Source organism: Mirounga leonina, unplaced genomic scaffold, assembly GCF_011800145.1.
Source record: "Mirounga leonina isolate KUSES-001 unplaced genomic scaffold, KU_Mleo_1.0 Mir_126, whole genome shotgun sequence".
NCBI classification, from domain to species: Eukaryota; Metazoa; Chordata; class Mammalia; order Carnivora; family Phocidae; genus Mirounga; species Mirounga leonina.
Window position 1 is genome coordinate 27,113,190 of NW_023270314.1, and position 23,636 is coordinate 27,136,825.

The 23,636-nt window shown below is 37.3% G+C and overlaps 1 protein-coding gene across 7 annotated transcripts in view; it reads right to left on the reverse strand.

The window, feature by feature from the left end:
- The window catches only part of LARP4 (La ribonucleoprotein 4), a 204,937-nt gene that overhangs the window by 49,474 nt on the left and 131,827 nt on the right, over positions 1-23,636 (reverse strand). For 2 of the 7 annotated variants that reach the window (XM_035002680.1, XM_035002679.1), the window contains exon 1: positions 22,933-23,101. The exons of 2 other annotated variants lie outside the window; for them this stretch is intronic. In XM_035002680.1, coding sequence (XP_034858571.1) covers positions 22,933-22,950 — 18 coding nt within the window. In that variant the 5' untranslated portion in view covers positions 22,951-23,101. Of the gene's footprint in view, positions 1-12,920; positions 13,342-22,932; positions 23,103-23,636 lie in introns of those variants that run through there. 3 more of the 7 variants (XM_035002684.1, XM_035002682.1, XM_035002683.1) reach the window with 3 other exon arrangements.

Genomic DNA, 23,636 nt, shown 5'->3' on the forward strand with positions numbered 1-23,636 from the left:
AATTTAGCTACCTATACAATAAGAAACATATCTCTATAAACGATTAACACAGAAATGCTGCTTTACCCTAATATACTTGCAAATGTCATAAAATGTATCCAAACTATTCACTGATCTTTGGCATTATTTTTTTGTGTATTTACAGCAAATTATCTGGAATGATTTTCCAGGGAATGTAATTTTTATTGCCATCTATGCTGTGACAGACCTTTGAGTCTGAATGATTCTATCACTGGAAATTTTTCCCAAGTCAAAAACAGCAATCTGGGGTGTCTTGCTGACTCAGTTGGTAGATAGAGCATGCAACTCTTGATCTTGGGGTCATGAATTCAAGCCTCATGTTAGGTGTATAGATTACTTAAAAATACAATCTTAGGGCTCCTGGGAGGCTCAGTTGGTTAAGCGACTGCCTTCGGCTCAGGTCATGATCCTGGAGTCCCAGGATTGAGTCCCGCATCGGGCTCCCTGCTCGGCAGGGAGTCTGCTTCTCCCTCTGACTCTCCTCCCTCTCATGCTGTCTCTCATTCTCTCTCTCTCAAATAAATAAATAAAATCTTTAAAAAAAAAATACAATCTTAAAAAAAAAACCCAACAAAACAGCAATCTGCCTTAAATTAGATTGTACTTTTCCATTTGTCCTGAAAGTGTATATTCTTAATGTCCAAAACATAACTAATTGACATTTAAAGTAATCTTCTGCATACATCATTTAATCACAGACATGTAGAGGTGAAAAGCAGGAACGGATCATGGTGTGGGGAGTGGAGAAGAGTATTCAAAAAGTAAAAGGAGGGGAAGAAAGCAGGATGCACAAATACACTTTTACCTCATTCAACCAAACAACAGGACTTGATCCTTCTCAAGTACATTAATGACCTTTCAAAAAGTTTACACTGTGTCTAGAAAATTACTTTTAACTGTCCTCTCAGCCTTAGGCCTCTCCCCTGGATGGCAGGCACCAGAAGGTTGATTCAAAGGGCAAAGAAGTAATTATTCAAGTTTATGACCTGCAGATACTGGGAATTCAGCTTTCATGAAAAATAACTGACACACAATGAATTTATCATTTAAATTTGTCAGAAATTCTGTCTACCTGGAGGGCTCATGGGGTGGTTAAAAAAAAAAAAAAAAGCCTTTAAGGTATCACCAACACTAAACATGGCAACCAAAGCAGGACTCTGGGTAGGCAGAACTGCAGAGCTCCCAGATAGAATTGCTGAGAAGACAGTTTTTGAGAGGCCTGACTGTACTTCTGCAATTAATTATGTCCACGAAATTCCCCTGCAATCTTTTAATCTAATAAACCATTATTTTACATGAGTTTTGAGTTTCCATACTGTGCAATAAAACCAACATGACTTACATGTATGAACCAATGAAACATTGTTTCCTTGTTACAGCTTGACATATATTTTTTGATTGCTTCCTTTTATCAACTGAAACATAATCTGGGAAAAAGGAGAAAGCTCAAACACAGTGTCCTTTTCCTTTTTTTTTTTTAAAGATTTTATTTATTTATTTGACAGAGACAGCGAGAGAGGCAACACAAGCAGGGAGAGTGTGAGAGGGAGAAGGAGAAGCAGGCTTCCCGCTGAGCAGGGAGCCCGATCTGAGGATCAATCCCAGGACCCTGGGATCATGACCTGAGCCAAAGGCAGACGCTTAACGAATGAACCACCCAGGCGCCCCCAGAGTGTCCCTTTCCATGTCAAGGTTCATTCACCTCTTGGGAGCAAGAGGTGAGCCTTAAAATGGTGGTGGCAGTGGGTAGTATTTTATTGCTGACACTGTTTAGAATGGTCAGTTATAGGATAATAACAAGCATAGCCCTTTTAGTCAATTTCATTATTGTTTTAAAAATTCTCTACAGATAATATACCCCCTTTCTGCCTTTACTACGGCAATACCCTCCCAGAACTTTCCCTCTGGAGCTAAGCTGATTTTGATTTAGTAATTTAAGTATATAGCTTAATGGCAGGAAAGAACTGTGAAGAGCTTGTGATAGCCTAGCCTTCCTGTTAGTGAACAGCATTTAATTGTATATTAAGCACTTTAATAGAATAAAATGTATTTACAAACTTACCCTCCATCATTTTCCTCAATTCTGAGAATACCAGTTATGTCTCTACCCAAGGAAATGGCAATTAACAAAGACTACAGCTTTCAGAAAGAGAAATCAAATTTCTGAGTCTTGATAAATTCAATGAAAGAATTTAAAAAATTCATTTAATAAGATTTGTACATGAAGAAGATAAAGCAAATGAGGCAAATACTAGAAATAACCCCTCATTTATAGAATTGTTATGCAGAGTAGCATGTGGCTTTAATAAAGCAAAAGAGGATTATTTCAAGGTAGTTAATAATTATTACCTAAACATACAATGGTTAAGGCTCTACAATCATACCTGAATTCAAAACCCAGCTCTGACATTAACAATTTTTAAAAAATATTTTATTTATTTATTTGACAGAGAGAGAGAGAATGAGAGAGCACAAGCACAGGGAACAGCATAAGCAGAGGGAGAAGCAGGCTCCCCACTGAGCAGGGAGCCCGATACGGGGTTTGATCCCAGGACCCTGGGATCATGACCTGAGCTGAAGGCAGACGTGTAACTGAGCCACCCTGGTGCCCCTGACATTAACAACTGTATGACTGTGGGAAAACCTAACTCATATCTCTCGATTTTTCACAACTATAAATTGTGGTAAGAACAAAAAAAAATTTTTTTTAATTTTTATTTTTTTTAAAGATTTTTTATTTTTTTATTAGACAGGGAGAGAGTACAAGCAGGGCGAGCGACAGGCAGAGGGAGAGGGAGAATAAGGCTCCCCGCTCAGCAGGGAGCCCTATGTAGGGCTCGACCCCGGGATCATGACTTGAGCCCAAGGCAGACGCTTAACTGTCTGAGCCACCCAGGCGCCCAAAAGTTTTTTTTAAAGATTCATGAGAGTGCGCATGCGCGTGCAAGTGACCATGAGCGGGGGGAGGGAGAGGGAAAAGCAGCCTCCCCGCTGACCAGGGAGCCTGACACAAGGCTCGATCCCAGGACCCCAAGATCATGACCTGAGCAGAAGGCAGATGCTTAACCGATTGAGCCACCCAGGTGCCCCAAGAACTAAATTATATTAATAATGGAAAAGCAATTAATACTCAGTATAATACTCCAAAATCCTTTTATACGTTGGTTTTCAACAGAAGGTAATCAACTAACTGTCTCACTCTCAAAAGAATACTAACACAAACACTAATGCATTATATCAAAATAATTGCAAGATGAAATTAAAAGTTAAATGTAAACTATTATGTCATAGAAAGCTGGCTTTGAAGAAACAGGTACTAATCACAAAGGATAAACTGATGACTACAGAATAACATAAAACTGCAACAAAAAAAACCCAAAACATAAAGACTAGGAAAATAAAATTCTAGAAAAAATATACATATATGCACATAAGTAGGAAAATAAAGTACCACTTAACAATTATTAGATTAGCAAAGCACTTAAAAATAATGCCCACACATCAGCATAAAATTTGCAAACTCATTGTTTTAAGAAGATTATTTGAGAGAGAGAGCACAAGCAGGGGTAGGGGGGAGGAGTAGATGGAGAAGCAGGCACCCCACTGAGCAGGGAGCCCGATGTGGGGTTTGATCCCAGGACCCCAGGATCATGAGCTGAGCTCAAGGTAGATGCTTAACTGACTAAACCACCCAGGCAAGCCTGCAAACTCATTCTTTAACAGAGACTGTATAAAATGGTGCGCCTCATATTCTCACATACCAGCATTATTTGTAAGAGCCAACAAATGGAAATAACCCAAACAAACAAGGAATAAGGGAAATCATGACACATTCACTAGGTAAAGTATGACATAGCCATTCAAAATTATAAAGATACATCACCATATTTTATAAAATCTAAAGGGGTACTACTATATCAAAGAAAAAATTGCTGTTTATTAAGTTATAACATCAAATATTGTAAGATGTATCCCAGTTTCCAGAGAAATTACAATGTGCAACAACGTGCATGGTAGGGTTGATAAAATATGAAAACATCAAAATGGAAAATGCTTTCACAAAATGAAGTGAAAAAAAACATAACCACCACAGTAACAAAAGCAAATATGTTAAGCAAATCTGTGGGTTGGGAATTAGTACTTATATTACTATCTCCCTTTTCCAGATTATCCTATATGTGAAATAATATATCCAACTAAAGACAGAGATTAAGTATGAAGTTAGTATTAACCACAAATGATTACAGCTCACAGATTATTACAATTGCAAAAAAATACATAAGCATGGATATGGGCTAGAGGGGAACATGATCTGCTGCAATACTCAGATCAGGGATTTTTTTCCTCTAATAAAGCATTCTATTGAAATATTACCTTAAATCCTGAGTCATAAAAAATATAAAACTTAAAAAACCTTTTTTTCGAATGATAGCATGAATGTTACACTGTGTAGTACATTAACATCAAAGATTATTTTATGTATTTTGTGCCTGTATATAATATATACTGTTTTAGTTTTATACCACTCAATATTTTATTAAATTTACAAAAATGTTGATGATTTTCTTTGAACATCATTCTTTCTCACATTTCACACCTTTCTTCTGGAATCATGTCCCTTCTTCCGCAAGGACATCATTCACATTTTTTTTAGTCAGTTCTTAAGTTGTGGCTTCTCTGAAAATGCCTTTGTTTTTACCTTCTACCTCTGCTGTATAAAGACTTTTTTTTTTTGTATAAAGAATTATGAGGCACATATTCCCTTTCAGCATATTAAAGATATCACCACTGCCTTCTGTTTTGTATAGAAGTTGCTGATCACTCTAGCGGTCATTCTTAATCTCTTTCCTTAAATTTTGTCAATGGTGATTTGCAGTTTTACAATCACCAGTTTAAGTGTGAAATTCTTCTTTAATCCACTTGGGATTCACTGAGATCTGAAATCTGATGCATCAATTCTGTAAAATTCTCAGTCATTAAGCTCTTCAAACTCTGCCTTTTCATCAACTAACTAGCTCTATGGTTTCCTTCTGGAATACCAATAAAACATTCATACCTTCTCAAACTATGTTCCACCTCTCTTTGTATTAATCTCTCCTGTTTTCCATTTCTTTGTCTAGGAAATTACATCCCAAGCGATTTCTTAAGTTCTTTCTTCCAGTTTATCAATTCTCTCTTCATCTGTTTCTAAGATGAATTTAGTTTGTCCACTAAGTTTCTAAGTTCTTTTTAAATAATTTTCATTTCTTAAAATTCTTTTTGGTTCTTTTATCAAGTCTATCCGACCAATGCTTTGTTTCTTTCCTTTACTTTTTTTTTTTAAGAGAGGGAGAGAGAATCTTAAGCAGTCTCCACACCCAGCATGGAGTCTGATGTGGAGCTGGATCTCATGACCCTGAGATCATGACCTGAGCTGAAATCAAGAGTCAGATACTTAACCTACTGAGCCACCCAGGCACCCCTGTTTTGTTTCTTGATCATCTTTTCAGTAACTTCCTTCAAGCATATTAAATATTCTTATTTTATAGTCTGTATTTGATAATTACAATATCTGCAATCTTTGAGGGTTTGCTTTTGTGATCTGTTGTTTCTGCTAAACCATGCTCATGATGACTTACCTGCTTTATGATTTTATATTGTAAGCCCGTTTTCCTTGGAACTTTATTTGTGGGAATTCTGAAGACTATACTTAAAATAAGCTCTTTAGGAGAGGATTTGTTTTCCCTCTGCTAGATGACTGTATACTAAAACTACCCATCTGATATTCCTTTAATTTTCAACATTTTTGGTTTTTTTTTTTTTTTTGTAATAACACATAGTGTGAATTTTCACTCTACTTTGGCAAAAAGAGCATCTGTGGTTAGAATTATTAGGGAAGATCTCTGCCTCACCAATCCAGACCCAAAGCGAAACTGACAAGTTGCCTTTTCTCTGGGAAAGTTTGCTTTTTTCCCCCTAGTTTACCTTGTGTCCTGTCTCTAAGCATTGCCCATTAAAACCAAAGCTCTGGGCCACTAAGAACCAACAGATACATTAAGAGTAGCCCCTGCATTTATGACCTGCTTACCTCTTGGATGAGTAATTTTTTTTATTAATTTTGGTCTGAAGATTTCATTTGCTTTCTTAACAGCTTAAAGCTCTGCTTAAAAAAAAAAAAACTTTTAAAAATATTTTAACCGACATTTTCAGTTGTTTTCCAGATCATTTAATTCATAATATTTCCTAAAAAAAGAAGTATTAATTGTCTCAATGAAGCTAAATTTAGAGTAATTCCAACAACTGAAAGACTAGTATAACAACAACAACAACAAACTAACTTTATTCTGCCACTCAATAATTATGCAATTACTGGCCCCAGTCTCTTCATTTTTAAAGACATAATGCCTACTCTACCAAAATTCCTTATAGTTTTTACATACCTTGGGCACCTAACGTTATTTATTTTGGTCATTACTTCCTCTCTCTCTCTTATTATTTGTACATACCTCTATTTTACTAAACACTGTAATAGTTTATTTAAATATGTGCTCTAAAGCTAGGCAGTGGGCTCAAGGAAGGCAGAAACTAGGTCTTCCTATTCTATTTCAGCTATTAATACAAACCAGGCTGAGAGTAGATCAACTGTCTACTTGAATGAAATAGCACAGGCATTAGGTGCAAAAAAAGAATTTTTAGCACTTTACTTACTCTTCAGAGGTGCTACAAGATGACAGTTGATACAATCTTTTTTTTCCATGTGGACTGAGTTTAAAATGGAAGTCTAATGTTGAAGTGCTTCCTGGTTTTTGGTTTCAGAACTGCTAAGGCTTTTATAATAATATCAAAATCAGTAACAGAATGCCAAACCATGCAGAGGAGCAAAAGCATCTCTGAAAGTAGTGGCATTTGAATAATCACAGCAGTATCTTAGTTTAGAGATATTAATTCACAATACCATGTTATACCATAATTAATTAGCTCAGGGAGGAAACCAACTAGTTTTCTTATAGTACCAGGTAGCCACCCTCCCACCCCAGGTACCAAGGTATTATTTAAAAAATTTGAAGTTGCAATTTTAGAAAGCAACTCATCTTTACATTTGCCACTATGCAGACACGTGAACAATGCCTGCTGTACGAAAAGTATCTTACCAAGGATTTTTAGCAGTCAATATTTAGAATCCACTCTAGGTAAATTAACAGAAAGGTAATTTATTAAAGGATAGTGTCACTGCCACTATGTCACTGAAAGGGCTGAAAATGGGTACAAAGATAACATCACTCAAAATAATGAAGTGGCTTAATGAGGAAATCACTATCCCTGCCACCACCAAGTGCTAAATGCCAAAATTCAAATCCATTACCACTGCAAGGATCAAAACCACTTCCTCATTAGGAACTTAACCTTGAAACCTCCACTTAAAGCTGCCACTCCTTCCTGCAAAATCAAAAGTTATGAATAGAACCCTCATTTCCTTACATTGTGTATTTTCAAGCAAAAGTCATCTGTGGGTGTGTCTGACTTAGTGGCTCTTAATGTTATTTAAGATGCATCCATCTAGATACAAGAGCATCTGGGAATTTGAGTTTTGACTAGTACATACACTGGAGAGGCCTGTCTCACAATATGGGCATTTCTGCAAATATAGAAAGCTACTCAAAAATTGGGGGCTCCAAATATGACAAATATTACTGTAAGAGATTAAGGTTAATATTTAAGATACAAAATGTATTATGTCATATAGACTTAATTTATAAATAATTACCCAAATATTGTGGGATTACTATGAAAAATTTACCTTTCACTGATAGGATGCACTATTTCTTTTTTTTTTTTTAATTTTAAAATTTTATTATTTTTTAAAGATTTTATTTGAGAGAGACAGAGAGAGCCTGTGCAAGCGAAGTGCACACGAGTGGGGGCAGGTGGAGAATCTTGAGCACAATCCATGCTGAGTGTGAGCCCAACACAGGGCTCAATCTCATGACCGAGATCATGACCTGAGGTGAAACCAAGAGTCAGCCACTTAACCAACTGAGCCACCCAGGCGCCCTGAATTTTTATTTTCATTCCAGTTTAGTTAACATACAGTGTTGTATTAGTTTCAGGTGTACAATATAGTGATTCAATAATCCTATATTCTCAGTGCTCATCATAAGTATCTCCATCACCTATTTCACCCAACCTCCCCCACCCCCATCTTTGTTAACTTATCAGTTTCTTCTCTATATTTATTTTTTTTGTTCTCTATATTTAGATTAAATAATGAGAACAGAATTTGTGACCATGAAGTTTCAATGTTTCATTACATTTTTACAATCAGAAGTGTTTAAAAATATTCAAACTCCTCGTTCCTAGGTGAGAGCAGAAACTGAAAAAATCAAGGAATAAAAAATGACAGTCTTATAAGTGATTTTAGATGTTGCTATATTTTGTATCAGAAATCAGTTACTCCTTTGGAGATCACACATAATTACTCAAAGCTCAACCTCTGGTAGGCTTCCCAATTTAGCCAAACAAATTATTATAATCTCCATATAGCTAAAGATATAAAGAGTGATGTCCCTATGTGTTTAATGCAATTCAAAGAAATATGCTCCAAAGAATCAGGTTAGATTTTAAACAGAGTAGAGAATATAAAAACCAAATGCGTTTCAGTGCAGGTGGTGATGGGAAAGAGCCCATCCCACTTCAGGGGCAAGAAGAGACTGAGATCAGGGGCCAGAGTCAGGAGTGAAGGGGCTGTTGCTCAGACAGTGCCAAGAAATTCCTGGTAAGCTCAGGTGTTATCCTACCACACAGCAAAATTAATTTGTGATATTGAGAAAGAAAGCTTGTCCTTCTTTTACTGAGAACTAAGTGCTTGGCAGGACTGTGTTGGCACAATGGCTGTTATGTGCTTTTCCACCCACCTCCTGGAATGCCTGAGCTTCCTACCTTCTGAGGCACTAATGGTTTGCCCATGCGAAGTCCATACCCTAAGCATGTGAGGATAGAAAAAAATCAACTCAATAACTGAAGGACCAGAGCCCATTTCTGCAAACTTGGGGGGTCAGCCAGGAGTAAGACAGAGCCCCCAAATTACCACTGCCTCTACCACTGAAGTAAAGATACAGAAAATCTGTGACAGCCTGATGCCTTCCTGCACTGTCTGAAGTCAGGATCAGTGCTCCCAAGTATTGCTAATGGATGTTCCCCTTTGACGCAGCCCATTGATATCTCTTACTCCAAGAATACCAAGCTTGCCCAAGGAAAAGGGGATACACTATTTCATTAAGCATTTAATAATAAATCAAGATAATTAATTAGATACCTTTCAGCAGCATACTATCCATAAATCTGATGTGTCCCTTGCTAATGGTACCAAGAATAATCAAAGTGTAAAGTCTATAGCATATAGACAAGCAGTACTCCTGGGAATATTTGTATTTTTCACCAGACTAGTTAAGAGCATACACTTTAAAAGCCACTAATGTACACAAAAACACACATATAAGGATGTATATATTCCTTAAGTGAAAGGCTAAAAACAAATAGAAATTTCTATCTATAGGTAAATGGTTAAATAAAATGTAGTATACTTTGTAACGGGAATACTATAAAAGGGAAAAAAAAGGATAGGCCTATATTTACTAACTGAAAAAAATCAAGTTGCAAAACAAGCACTTTATCATTTATGTTAACAAACATAAAATCACTGTACAGATATACATATAAGTATGTAAAAACAGAAAAAGTCTGAAAGGTTACAACACCAATCTTATTAACAACAGAGCTATAAATTACTAAGATATTTACCAAAGAGGGAAAATGTACAAAGAACAAGCAGGAATAGTTAACTACCAAATATCATTTTTACCTACTGAACTACTTAATGTCATTTTGACAAGTGTCATTTTGACAAGTATAAAAGAAAACTATCAGTTCATTGCTGTAATTCATATAATTTTTCTAAGAGTTAACAATGTTTATCAATAGCCTTAAAAAGATGCATTCTTTTAAAATCAGAATTACCAGGAATGCCTGGGTGGCTCAGTCAAGTGTCTACCTTTGGCTCAGGTCCTGTTCCCTGGGATTACCGCGCATCTCAGCAGGGAGTCTGCTTCTGGCTCTGCCCCTCCCCCAGCCTGTGCACCCATGCTCGCGCGTGTGCTCTCTCTCTCTAATAAATAAACTCTTAAAAAAATAAATAATAAAAAATAGAATTACCATATGATCCAGTAATTCCACTACTGGGAATCTACCCAAAGAAAAAACACGAATTTGAAAGATGTACTCCTATGTTTATTGCAGCATTACTTGCAATAGCCAAGATATGGAAGCAACCCAAGTGTCTATCCATAAATGAATGTATAAAGAAGATGTGATATATATACACAACGGAATATTACTCGGCCATAAAAAAGAATATTTCTTTCTGTGACAACATGGATGGACCTAGAGAGTTGCTAAGTGAAATAAAATAAGCCAGACAGAGAAAGACGAATACCGTATAATTTCACTTATACGTGGAACTGAAGAAACAAAACAATCAAACAAACAGACAAAAGAACAGATTCTTAAATACAGAGAACTAGTAGTTACCAGAGGGGAGGAAGGTGGGAGGACAGGTGAAATAAAGGGGACTAAGAGTACATTTAATGTGATAAGTACTAAGAAATGTTAGAATCGCTAAATCATATCATACACCTGAAACTAAAAGAACACTGTATGTTAATAATACTTCAATACAGAAAAAATAAACATTCTTTATCTAGAAATGTCCCTGTGAGATCTACTCAAAAGAAAGAGATGTGGAAAACTATGTAAGTACAAGGATGTTCACCACACTGATTTCGTAACAGTGAAAAATTAGGAACATCTAACTGCTATCTACAGTCTAAATGTCTGTGTACCCCCCAAATTCATATGTTGAAATCCGAATGCCCAATGTGATGGATTTGGAAGGTGGGGCTTTGGGGAAGTGCTAAGTCAGAAGACCAAAGCCCTCATGAATGGATCAGTGCTTTTTTTTTTTTTTTTAAGATTTTATTTATTCATTCAAGACACAGAGATAGAGAGAGAGAGCACGAGCAGGGGAAGAGGCAGACGGAGAAGCAGGCTCCCTGTTGAGCCAGGAGCCTGACGTGGGGCTCGATCCCAGGGCCCTGGGATCATGACCCAAGCCAAAGGCAGACGCTTAAGCATCGGAGCCACCCAGGAACCCCAGATCAGTGCTCTTCTAAAAGAGATCCCAGACCCTAGCCCTTTCCACCATGTGAAGACACTGGCAAAAAGGCACTATGAGCCAGAAAGCCCTTACCAAGTACCAAATCTGCTGACTCCATGATCCTGGACTTTCCAGAATTAAATTTCTGAGTTTACAAGCTACCCAGTCTGTGTGGACTAAGGCACCAACCACAGAGGATTTGTTCAGTAACTATAGTCCAGCCATATAAAGATTATCTCAGAGCCTTAAAATCAGATTGTATATAAAACTGGTGAAATCTGAGTAAGTTCTGTGGATTGTACCAATATCAATCTGCTAGTTTTATACAACATACTATAGTTATGGCAAGATGTTACTACTGGGGGAAACTGGGCATAAAAGTACATGACACCACCCTGTGTTTTTTGGGCAACTTGTGAATCTGTAATTATTTCAAAATAAAATTTTTATAAATGGGGGAAAATACTGTAGAAGCATTGAAAGCATTCATGGAAACTTGGAAAAAAGGCAAGCTGCTACCTTATACAGAAATTTTGAATTTTGTGAAATAACGCACAAGTGCAGAAAAGACTGGAGAGACAAAATCAGTGTTATAACTGGTTATCTCTGAGCAGTAGCATTTTTTATTTTCATTTTTGTACTTTTCTGTATTTTCATATAATTAACATCAATTGCTTTCACAATCAGTAAATATATAATGAAACATTTAAGATCCAAATTAAGAGACACATCAACTGGGAAAATCATTCTAGGCAAGTGATATAAGACTTGCCTTCAAAGAAGATAAGAAAAGCACAAACAAAAATCCAATTCACAATTAATAAACATGGAAGAACGTTCAATCACCTTAGTCACTGAAGAAATGCAAAATAAATCAATTATTTCATTTTAACCTATATGGTGAACTTTTATAAATTAGAATGCCGGATGATGACAAAGATGCAGTAAACTGGGCAACAATACTGTCCTAAACACTTCTGAAAGCAATCTGTCAACAGACATGTTGGTATGAAAAACTTTTAAAATGTTCACTCTTTGACCTACTGCAGTAAAATTTAACCTAAAAGCTTTCTACAAGAGTGTCCTGTATCAAATTACTCCACATAAAGAAAAATTGGAAACAAAAACATCCAACAAAAAAGTTGTGTTTTTCTATGATAGTCTTTAAAATGACACAATAATGAATCTGACAAGACAGTTTAACTACAACAAAGGCTTATTTTTCTCATTTAAATTCTCAATAACCATGTTCGATTAATTTTGTTTAGGATTTAATAATGAATTCCATCAAAATCCTTATCTCTTCCACAGAATTAGAAGTAAGCCCCTGAGGCTACACAGTTACATAAAACACCTGTTAAAGGATGTAAACTGTCCAAGTGCACTCTGAAACCAGCTGCCAAAACCACCACAAAAATATCCAAATTGTCAGTCCATAAAACAGATCAATCACCACCTCTGTATCTAAGCAATATATGTCATCACCAAATAAGCCAAAAGCAGTCTTCATTATTGGTCCATTTTATGCCAGTTCCTATGTGGGGAGTGATATATGAAAGGAAAAAAGAGAGATATCAAGTTCCTGGCAAAACGATACCCTCTGGTCACAAAAGACAACAGTTTTAAGGTAAAAGAACCAAGTCAGGAAAAAGTCATCATGAATATGGTGAAACTATCTCTTTGGTCATATCTAACCATTTGTTTTACTTACCTATTTACTATCAGAAACAGAAATCCCAAGCCACTTAACCCTACAAATGCTGAAAAACAAAGTGTATAAATTAATTAAAGTTATTTGCCTCATGGCAAATCAATCATCCAGGTTTAATTTTTACATCTCCAATACTGAGAGGAACACCAAATCACAAGTACTTATAAAAAAAAAGAAAGACACAAAACAAACACCTGTCATTTCATCTAGGATAAAACTTCAGGATTCTACTAGAAGATGCTTAGGGGTATTCCATGAAAACAAAAATGAAAATTAAACTGGGAATTTTTCACCCATTCTGACAGGGAAGAATAACAACTAACATTTATGGAACACTTAATTCACCTTCATAACAACTTCAGTTAAATACTAGTATCATCCACATTTTGCAGATAAGAAAAATGTTACTGGTGGAGCGTGTGACTCTTGATCTTGGGATTGTTGAGTTCCAGCCCCACAATGGGTGTAGAGATTACTTAAAAATAAAATCTTAAAAAAATTTTTAAAAAGTTACTTTACCCAAAGGTAATGTGCCCAATATTGCAAAGCTAATAAGGCAGAGGCAGAATTTGAATCTAGGCAGTTGGGAGTCTGCCAATACAATTTTACAGTGGTTCTTAACCACTACACTACAGTTACCTTAAAGTTTTAAGACAACCAGTTATTAAAAAAAAAAAAAAAAGATAACCAGTTACATACCATTTAAGGAATATTATAAATCTCCTCACCAAGCCAAATGGTCCCTGACTCAGTTCTGCCTAGAGTGGTTAATAATCCAGAAAAAACTGGGTATGCCACCAGATAACTAGGGTCCTCAGAGCAGGTCAATTCAGCTCTGCCCTGATTTCTATCTCAGGGCCAAGGTACTTTTCTATCCTAGGGCCTTAGCTAATTTTCAATTAAATAAAAAAGATAATATTCATGGCAGTTTATGCAATAAAATTTACCCTCTATCACAAGCACTTATCTTTATCTGAATTATTTTGTCAGCAAGCTCCACAATGGCAATGACCTTATGTATGGTTTACTGCTCTCTAAGCACCCTGAACAGTGACTAGCACACAGGAGGCCAACAAATAACATTTTTTAAATGAATCAATGGATGAACAAATGCTATATGAGTGTTTCTCAAACTTTACTGTGCATAGGGAGAAAAAAAAAAGAATCATCTAGGGATCTTGCTAAAATGCAGATTCTGATTCAGCAGTTCAGGGACAGAGGCTAAGAGTATTCTAAGAAGCCCCTGGGTAACTAAGTTTGCTGCTGGTCTACGGCTCACACTGAATAGCAAGGTAACTGGACCACCCGAAGTCATTTCCCCCAAACTCTTCAAGTAGTCAAGAATCAGGATTCACTTACTCTCCACTGTGGAGGAAAATCTGAAGTTTATTCATCAATAAAGCTATTACTGCTGATCCTCTGGTATCAGAAGGAAAGACTTATATCCCCAAATTCCCACCACACCTCAGTTAGATGGCATCTATTGACTGTTTAAAAACAAAAAACAAAACAAAACAAAACAGGCTTCCATAGATTAATGGCTTAGCTTTTCGGGGGGGGCGGGGGCATCAAGGATTACTCTGAAAATATAATCAGAACTACAGACTTCTCCCTAAAAAGTTCTATAGGAGATTCATGAACTCCCTTATTAAAATTAAGAACTCTATTGGTATTTAGCATTTAAGTAATTTAAATAGTCCTCAACATACTGAGTCATTTTACTCCAAACTGTCATCTGATAAAGCCAATAGCTAACTATACAAATGAAATTAAAAAAAATTCCAACTTCAAATCGGTATTAAATATGAAAATAATCCTTTTCAGAAATGTGTATAGTCAAGTCAGCAAACTGTTATTTTTAAATAAAAATGACCAGAAAACTAAGATGAGATTGTCTTTCCTAAGTGTATATGAAAGCAGCAGCTCACATGTAGTATTTATTACGCACCAGATACTATTTGAAGTACTTTATGTTAACTATCTTCTTAACAATCTTATCTAAGACAAATTAATATTATCCTCATATGTTATTAGTATTATCCTCAATTTATACATAAGAAAACTGAGAAGCAGAGCTGAAACAACTTGCTCAAGGTCATAACAAATAGAAAGGGGCTGAGCCTGCCCCCAGTTCTTAACCACTCTTTTGTGCAACCCTGTATATAAATGTATCTTATCATTATTACTCAATCACTGCCCCATTTTTTTCCTTTACCTAACTCAAAAGGCTAGAATAATCCTATATTTCTCTTACCTTGCTTAACTGCAAATGTTTGTAAATTCCAGAAATTTAATTTCTAATAGCTAATTCAACAACAAATATTTTAGCACCAACTTATGTGCACTGTTAGTGATACGGGGAAAAATACTGCCAATAAGCATACAGTCTCTTCTGAAAAATTGAAAGTTATACAAATCAGGACATTTTTGAGCATGAAACAAGATGGGACATCTGTTCCAGAAAATAGGTGTACACTATAACTATCTGGGACAAAATGGGATGTATGATCACATTAACCTATTTCGTAGTTTGCAATATGTAGTGGTATGAAGTACTGGCCACCTATGTACAACACAAACCCTGGATTACTCCTGACTTTCTGTTTTGACACACAAAATGCTTTTCTCTTCCCTCAATAATACATAAACCAAACAAAACTTAACTCCTCATCCTTGGAGTCTGGCTTTAAGTCTACACTTCATATTCTACCCCTAGCAATATTCATCTCAAGTACTCCTCTGAAAAAAGAAAAAGAAAGAAAGAGAACTCCGCTGTCTTTGGTTTAGAGTCAGTCATTTATAAATACAGAGATATTTTCTGAACCAAAGTTTGGCTCAAAAGTTTGGCTCTATTCCAAGAAACAGACAAGAGAAGACACATTAGTAAGTGATACTCAAAAGTTTCTTTTTCTTACATTTACCTATAGGGGAACATTAGAAAAAATTTTCTTCGTAAAAGAGGAAATATAAATCTATTTGCATTTTATCATTTGTATTCCTTTAAATCTTGCATATAAATGAGTCTGTATTTTAACATACTGAAATCTTCCTTCTTGTTTTATAAGTTTTATTTGCCCAATTAAAAGTATACTCTAGGGCGCCTGGGTGGCTCAGTTGGTTAAGCGACTGCCTTCGGCTCAGGTCATGATCCTGGAGTCCCGGGATCGAGTCCCGCATTGGGCTCCCTGCTCAGCAGGGAGACTGCTTCTCCCTCTGACCCTCCTCCCTCTCATGCTCTCTGTCTCTCATTCTCTCTATCAAATAAATAAATAAAATCTTAAAAAAAAAAAAAGTATACTCTTAAGCTATAAAAAATTTAAAATAAGGTAATTAACCCATTTGGCTTACCCAGAATCAGGGTAAATTAGTAACAAGACTCAGATTAGAACTCAAAAAGGTATACATATCTCTCTCTCTTCTTTTTTTAAGGTATATATCTCTTAAATCAGTGCTATCTCACAGTAGTTTTTGCAATTACCAGTGCCATTATGATGTAGTTTTAATAAATTTTCCAAAAATGTTCAACAAAACAGGCACAAATTACAGTCATTTTGGAAGGCTACTATTTATATACTGGACAATTTACACCACAACAGAGTTGCCATGATGATCAAATGATAGTTGTCGTTTAAGCTCTTCCCTAGACTGTGTTAAAAGGCTTAATACATAAACATCAAGAACACAAACTAACTTTGTCAGAAGAAATTATTATTCCCAAATTACAGATAGGAACTTGAGGTTCCAAAAAGCGGTCACTTGTCTAAGGTCATACAACTAACATTTGAACCCAGGATTCCAAAGTCCTTACAGAAAATCACAGTGCATAATGCAAAAGTTTATAATGTTTTCAAGACTGGAAACCTGCCTCAAGAACTAAACATTAAAGAAAAAATTTAAGCAAAATACAGAATATAGAAACAATAAAAGAAAATGCTGTGAACACCATCAGAGCTAAAGAGTCATTTTCCATTTTCACTTAAGGATCTTCAAAGAGGTTAAAAATCTTTAATGACTTCACAATGATAGCTGTATTAGTTTCTCAACTTCCTCTGCTTTCCGCTCCTCTGCAATATAGACTCAGACCCCATTTCAACTACAGGGTCAAAATCTTTTCTTAAGCTCCTAGGTAGTGGGGCGCCCAGGTGGCTCAGGGTCATGATCTCAGGGTCCTGGGATGGAGCCCCGCATCGGGCTCCCTGCTCAGTGGGAAGCCTGCTTCTCCCTCTCCCACTCCCCCTGCTTGTGTTCCCTCTCTCGCTGTGTCTCTCTCTGCCAAATAAATAAAATCTTTAAAAAAAAAAAAAAAAAAGCTCCTAGGTAGAAAATCAAAATTACAGATTTGAAATGTTCATGACTACTACCAAGGATCATTTCCATTACCTGGGAAGTAATATGGAAGTAATACGGATATGCCTGATAGCCCAAACAAACCCAAACTGATACAAAATAGTTGAATATCAATATTCCTGGCTTCTGGTTTTTCAGAAAACTGTAAACCAGTTCACTGTAATTTGAAGCACCAAAAGGTACTTTTACATCTCTATGTTCATTTCTAAGCATTTTAGTCTACTTTTCACACTTCAAAGATAATTCCTACTTCATTCTCAGTCCATTGTATCTGAAAATATTTCTACTTGAAAATATTTTTATTCATTTTTAAATTCTGCATCTACCTCCAATAAATATTACAAAATCAAATTGTTCAGAAACTGCTATTCACTTATTTATAATTTCTCTTGGCAATTATTTCACAATTTGTTTAGGCACTTTCTTCTTCTAAGTCATTTTTTATTTTCTTAATTAATTTATTTTTTAAAGATTTTATTTATTTGACAGAGAGAGCACAAGCAGAGGGAGAGAGAAGGAGAAGCAGGCTCCCTACTGAGCAAGGAGCCCCATGTGGGACTAGATCCCAGGACCTTGGGATCATGACCCAGGCCGAAGGCAGCTGCTTAACCGAATGAGCAGGCGTCCCTCTAAGTCATTTTTTTTTTATTTTTATTTTTTTATTTTTATTTATTTATGAGAGACAGAGAGAGAGAGAGGCAGAGGGAGAAGCAGGCTCCCAAGGAGCAGGGAGCCCGATGTGGGACTCGATCCCAGGACCCTGGGATCATGACCTGAGCCGAAGACAGACGCTTAACCATCTGAGCCCCCAGGCACCCTCTCTAAGTCATTTTTTTAAAAAATCATTTTCACTCAGTGACATCTATTAACATTTTATAAATAAATTATTTAAGAGTCTCATGCTCTACCGACTGAGCTAGCCGGGCACCTTACAAATAAATTATTTAAATGGGAAAAACCAGTACTATATTTGGGGTGAAAGGCACAATGTTATGATTACTATAATATAAATGATTTCAGATTCTAAGGTTAATCTAAAATTTAAAATATTACCTAAAAAAGCAGAAAACTTTAGAAGTCAAATAAATTATTTTAAAAATTATGTAAGAGCTGGGGGAAGAAGGGAATGGGCAGTTATTGTTTAATGCACACAGTTTCAGTTTTGCAAGATGAAGAGTTCTGGATGTGGATAGTGGTGATGTTGCACAACAATGTAAAAGTACTTAATAACCCTGAACTATACACTTAAAAATGTTTAAGATCATTAAATTTTATGTTATCTGTATTTTAAATAATTAAGAAGAATTTTAAAAGTTATCTAAGAGTTATTAAAGCATCCTAGAGTGCACAAAAGTCATTATTACCTAAATAAGTGGTTATAAGTATTCATTTTCAGGGAAAAACTCAAATTGAGACAGAAACCCAATTAAAACATGGCCAAACAACTAAAGCAGACGTAACTGCTAAAAATATTAGAGGGGGGGAAAATGATCTGAAAAACAAAAACGTTAGCAACCATAAAAATCATTAAAAAAAAAGTGTAACCTGTCATTTAAGTAATTTGATAGAAGGAAGCATGATGCTGTTTTGAACTTACAGAATGTGTTTTAAGGGAATTTATGTCGGTACATCTCTGAAAATTCTGTGAATTATCCAAACATTTTTACCTCTTCTCAGAGAGCCAGACACTGTATATGTCTCCTTCAGAACAGAGTGAGAAAAAAACCCAATAAACTACTAAAATCAATATAGCCCTTTGTCAGCAAGACTAAGTTAAAAAAGTTACCTCTAAGTATTACTTAAAACAGGATTCCCTGTCTGCCTGTAGATTTCTATTGCAGTATAGCTAGATAGCAGAGTTCTAATTCCAGCTTCAATATTCACTAGCTGTGTAATTTTGGGCAACTTTCTTAAATTCTGTGGCGTAGTTTATCTCTAAAATCCTCGTAGGTAGGATTGAGTAGATGCGTATGTATGTTCACATGCAAAAACACTTAACAGGCCTCATGCACAGTTAAGTACAATATATGTGTATATCACTATTATTATAGTGCCATTATCATTACTATTATCTATCCCACTGATTCCAGTTATAAACTAGAAGCTGGGGTCTTTCCAGAAAAATGCACACAGGTAAAAGATTTTGAACACAACTGCAAAGGGCCCAGATTCCATATTAGAGAAGCCCTACCAAAGATAATCCACAAGCAACTTGGTTTACAGCAAAGTGGTTCTTAACCTCTCTTGTGCCATGGACCGCTTTAGCAGTCTAATTAATCTATAGATCTCTTCTCAGAATGTTTATTTTTTATTTAGATTTTTAAATTTATTTGACAGAGAGAGAGAGACAGCGAGAGAGGGAACACAAGAAGGGGAAGTGGGAGAGGGAGAAGCAGGTTTCCCGCTGAGCAGGGAGCCCGAGGTGGGGCTCGATCCCAGGACCCTGAGATCATGACCTGAGCCAAAGGTCTTAGGCGGCTTAACGACTGAGCCACCCAGGCGCCCTTCAGAATGTTTTTAAATTTTGAAATGCACAGGATCACAAAATAAACCAATTATAGTTATCAGAATATTTTTAAATTTCTACTTTAGTAATAAATGTGCTTTTCTAATGCATTAAATAACAAGATTTTTAAACATATAACAAGGTGTAATGAACATTAACAGTATTTCAAGATACCTGCAAAAACTGTAATATATGAAAATATTTCTCTTGTTGAATCCATTGCAATTTCAAGAATTTTCAATTCTCGGGCGCCTGGGTGGCTCAGTTGGTTGAGCGACTGTCTTCGGCTCAGGTCATGATCCTGGAGTCCCAGGATCGAGTCCCGCATTGGGCTCCCTGCTCGGCAGGGAGTCTGCTTCTCCCTCTGACCCTCCCCCCTCTCATGCTCTATCTCATTCTCTCTCTCAAATAAATAAATAAATAAATAATCTTTAAAAAAAAAAAGAATTTTCAATTCTCTTCAATTCTAGATTTTAATTAGAAGCTAGTCAGAATAAAGAGGCAATTTTTCTTCCCCTCACTGAAGTTCACAGACTTCGTCAATTCTAACCAGAGACCCAGATTAAGAATTCTTAGATTAAGGGAAAGTGCAAAAATAAGTTCTGGAGCCAGAGACTTGTGTTCTACACGCCAGACTTCAGACTTTAGTCCCCATATTATTTGCACCTGAATGACCTCAGGCATCAAACCATGAGCTCTGGTTCACTCATTTAGAATAATTTCTAAATCCTATAGGTTAGAGGCGCCTGGGTGGCTCAGTTGTTATGCGTCTGCCTTCAGCTCAGGTCATGGTCCCAGGGTCCTGGGATCGAGTCCCATATCGGGCTCTCCTCTCTGCGGGAAGCCTGCTTCTCCCTCTCCCACTCCCCCTGCTTGTGTTCCCTCTCTTGCGGTGTCTCTGTCAAATGAATAAAATCTTAAAACAATAAAATAAAATAAATCCTATAGGTTATTCCTATAGTTCTAAGAATCAAACATTAGCTAACAAAATGCCACATAGGGGCGCCTGGGTGGCTCAGTCGTTAAGCGTCTGCCTTCGGCTCAGGTCATGATCCCAGGGTCCCGGAATCGAGCCCCGCATCAGGCTCCCTGTTCCGCGGGAAGCCTGTTTCTCCCTCTCCCTCTCCCCCTGCTTGTGATCCTGCTCTCACTGTCTCTCTCTCTATCAAATAAATAAATAAAATCTTTAAAAAAAAAAAATTTTTTTAAAATGCCACATAACCAGTGTGTTACCTTTTTTTTTTTTTTTTTTTTTACTGATTTTAATACCATATATTCAGCCCCAAATGTTTAGTGACATTGTTAATTTTCAGTCATTATAGGAGAAAAGTTAAAAACCACATACTGGTTCACAAAGAAAATGATTAGTGGAAATATTAATTAACAGTTTAATAAAAGCCATGATTTGGCACTAGAATGACCTATATCTAAATACCAATTCCACTACTTTACTTCTAAGTTAACCTCTCCACCTCAGTGTTTCTCATCTGTAAAACACTGCAATGTTGTTTTAGACACAAGAGAGGATCTAGCTTAAACACTCAATAAATGGAGCGATTATTAAAGTTCATATTTTAACAAAGCCAAACGAATCAATTTGGAACTCAAAAGTATATTTTGGAATTCATGTTAATATGAATAAAACTTCGCATTCTCTTGCCCAGCAAAACACATCACACTTAAAATCTGAAGCATTTGCATGGCATAACGTTCCTAATACAAACTGGCACTGTTTAAAATCATATCTGATTTCTTATCCTGCCGAAAAAAACCCACAATGAGGATAAAAAACGGTAAACAGAATGGGGTCAGTAATCTCAAATCTTTTCAAGATTCACTTGGCAGTGTTCCAATGAATGTTTATTACCAATGTCGGACATACTCTAAGGTAGCTGGGTCTCTTTAAAACCCAATTTAAAGATCTCAAATTTATCAGCTACACATTGTCGGTTAGATTAAAAAAAAAATTAAAGCATGTATTTATTTTATGCCGGAATATTACGGAGTAAAATCCATCCCTCCCTCCTAGAAAGGGGGGGGGGGGGAACCTGCCATAGACTGGCCCTGGCTTCTCGATCCATTATACAACCTGTAAATTCCTTCCCTCATTGAAAAGATTCTTTTTATGGGCATAGTTAACAAGTGCCAAGTTGCGAAGTTGCAGCTTTGCTGGTTTGACGTTTTCACAATTCAAGAACAATATGATCTGGAATCTACTCAAAGCATTAGCCAGGCAGTCAGCTGATGTTCACTGCACACAAGAGAAACAAATAAGAGAAACTAAACCTCGTATTTGTGTAAGGTAGGTATCCACTACCTTTAAAACTAAAATAGGCCAGCAGCACACGTTCCAGTTAAAAGTACTTCTGTTAAGTAATATTTAAAAAAAACCAACAAACCCGGCTTTCCTCGGACTAGGTTTCTCTCATTCTTGGAATTTTCCTCGTATAAGGGCTTTTATCCGTCCATAAAGCCAAACCCTCATCACGGAGCCACTGCCTGAGTAACTTTTACAAAAGGTCAAAGCGGTGCCTTTCAAGGCTTCCAAAGCCTATTGGCGTCTCCTCCGTTCACAGTAATTCGCTTTCCACCCACAGAACGTTCCAGAGACTTAGGGACGGGGACCAAACAAAATTTGGTGGGGGTTGCTAAAATGCAGCTTTCAACTTTCTCTTCAACACACTTAGACCGAATTTCACCTTCCTTCCTCCGCGGCCCCACATGTTGCTTGCTTCCCTCCCAGAGGGCCCCGCGAGACCTCGCTTCTCCACCCCCCCCCCGCCCAACGCGCCCACCTGATTACCCTTTTCTCTGCAGACTCCGCCCCCGCCCTGCTCCCCCCCACCCCCCCGCCTGTGTGCCTCCTCTAGGAGGTCCATATGGGACACTTTCCCCTTCCTCTGATTCGCACCTCACACCAGACAAGCCTGGATTCTCCACCTTCAATTCTCCCCCACTACGGCCCTCACTTCCCACAGGTTCTTAAAGTGTTGTGAGAGCGCAGAGTGGAGCCGCAGGCCTGCACGGCCCAGGTGCTGTGTCAGCCTATCTGCCGGTTCCGCGGCGTGTACGGCCTGGAAAGTCACATGGTGGTGGGACCGGCCGGCGCCTCCACTCCTGCTCTCCTCACAGCAGGACGACATTACCAAGTCCACTCACCTCCACGAAGAGCAACATGTCTTCCTCCGCTCAGCCCAATCGTTCTCGCCGCCGCGACTCCAACGGGCTTACAGGCCCGAGCCCCAATTGCTAGGATAAGGACACTCGCCTGGCCCCTCCACCCGGCAGTGGACCCGGCTCCTCCCCCGCCGTCAGCCGCTGCGGCCTGACCCGCCCAGTCCCACCTCCCTTGAAAGAGCAACTGCTTCCGGTTCTAGAGAACAATTGCTTCCGGGAGAAGAGAAACCCCTCGTCGCGCTCAACTTTTGCGCTACCTTTTCCAGCGGCAGCATGGGAGGTACTATCATCAGTCCTGGGGGGAGGAGGGAAGCGATCAGAGGAAAGCACCATTCTGTACCACGGGGGTGTGTAAAAATCTTATTGACGCATTTTATCCCTCGCCAAACGGCGGGCTACCACTGCTGTAATTACGCAGTTTTCATAGTTCAAAATCTAGATCTGATGAAAAGCCGAGCTTGTGTGAAGTGTACTGGACAGACGCCCAATCCTTCCGAAAATTTGGCGGCTCGGAGAAGAAAAGTGGAGAAGAAAAAAAGCGAGTAGCAGTTACAGTAAATATATTAATAGCAGCTGCTGTATATTGAATGCTTACTATGTGCCTGGCATTATTCTAAGTATTTTATGAGAATTAATCTTTTAAAAACCGCATGCAATAGATATTATCCCCATTTTACAGTTGAAGG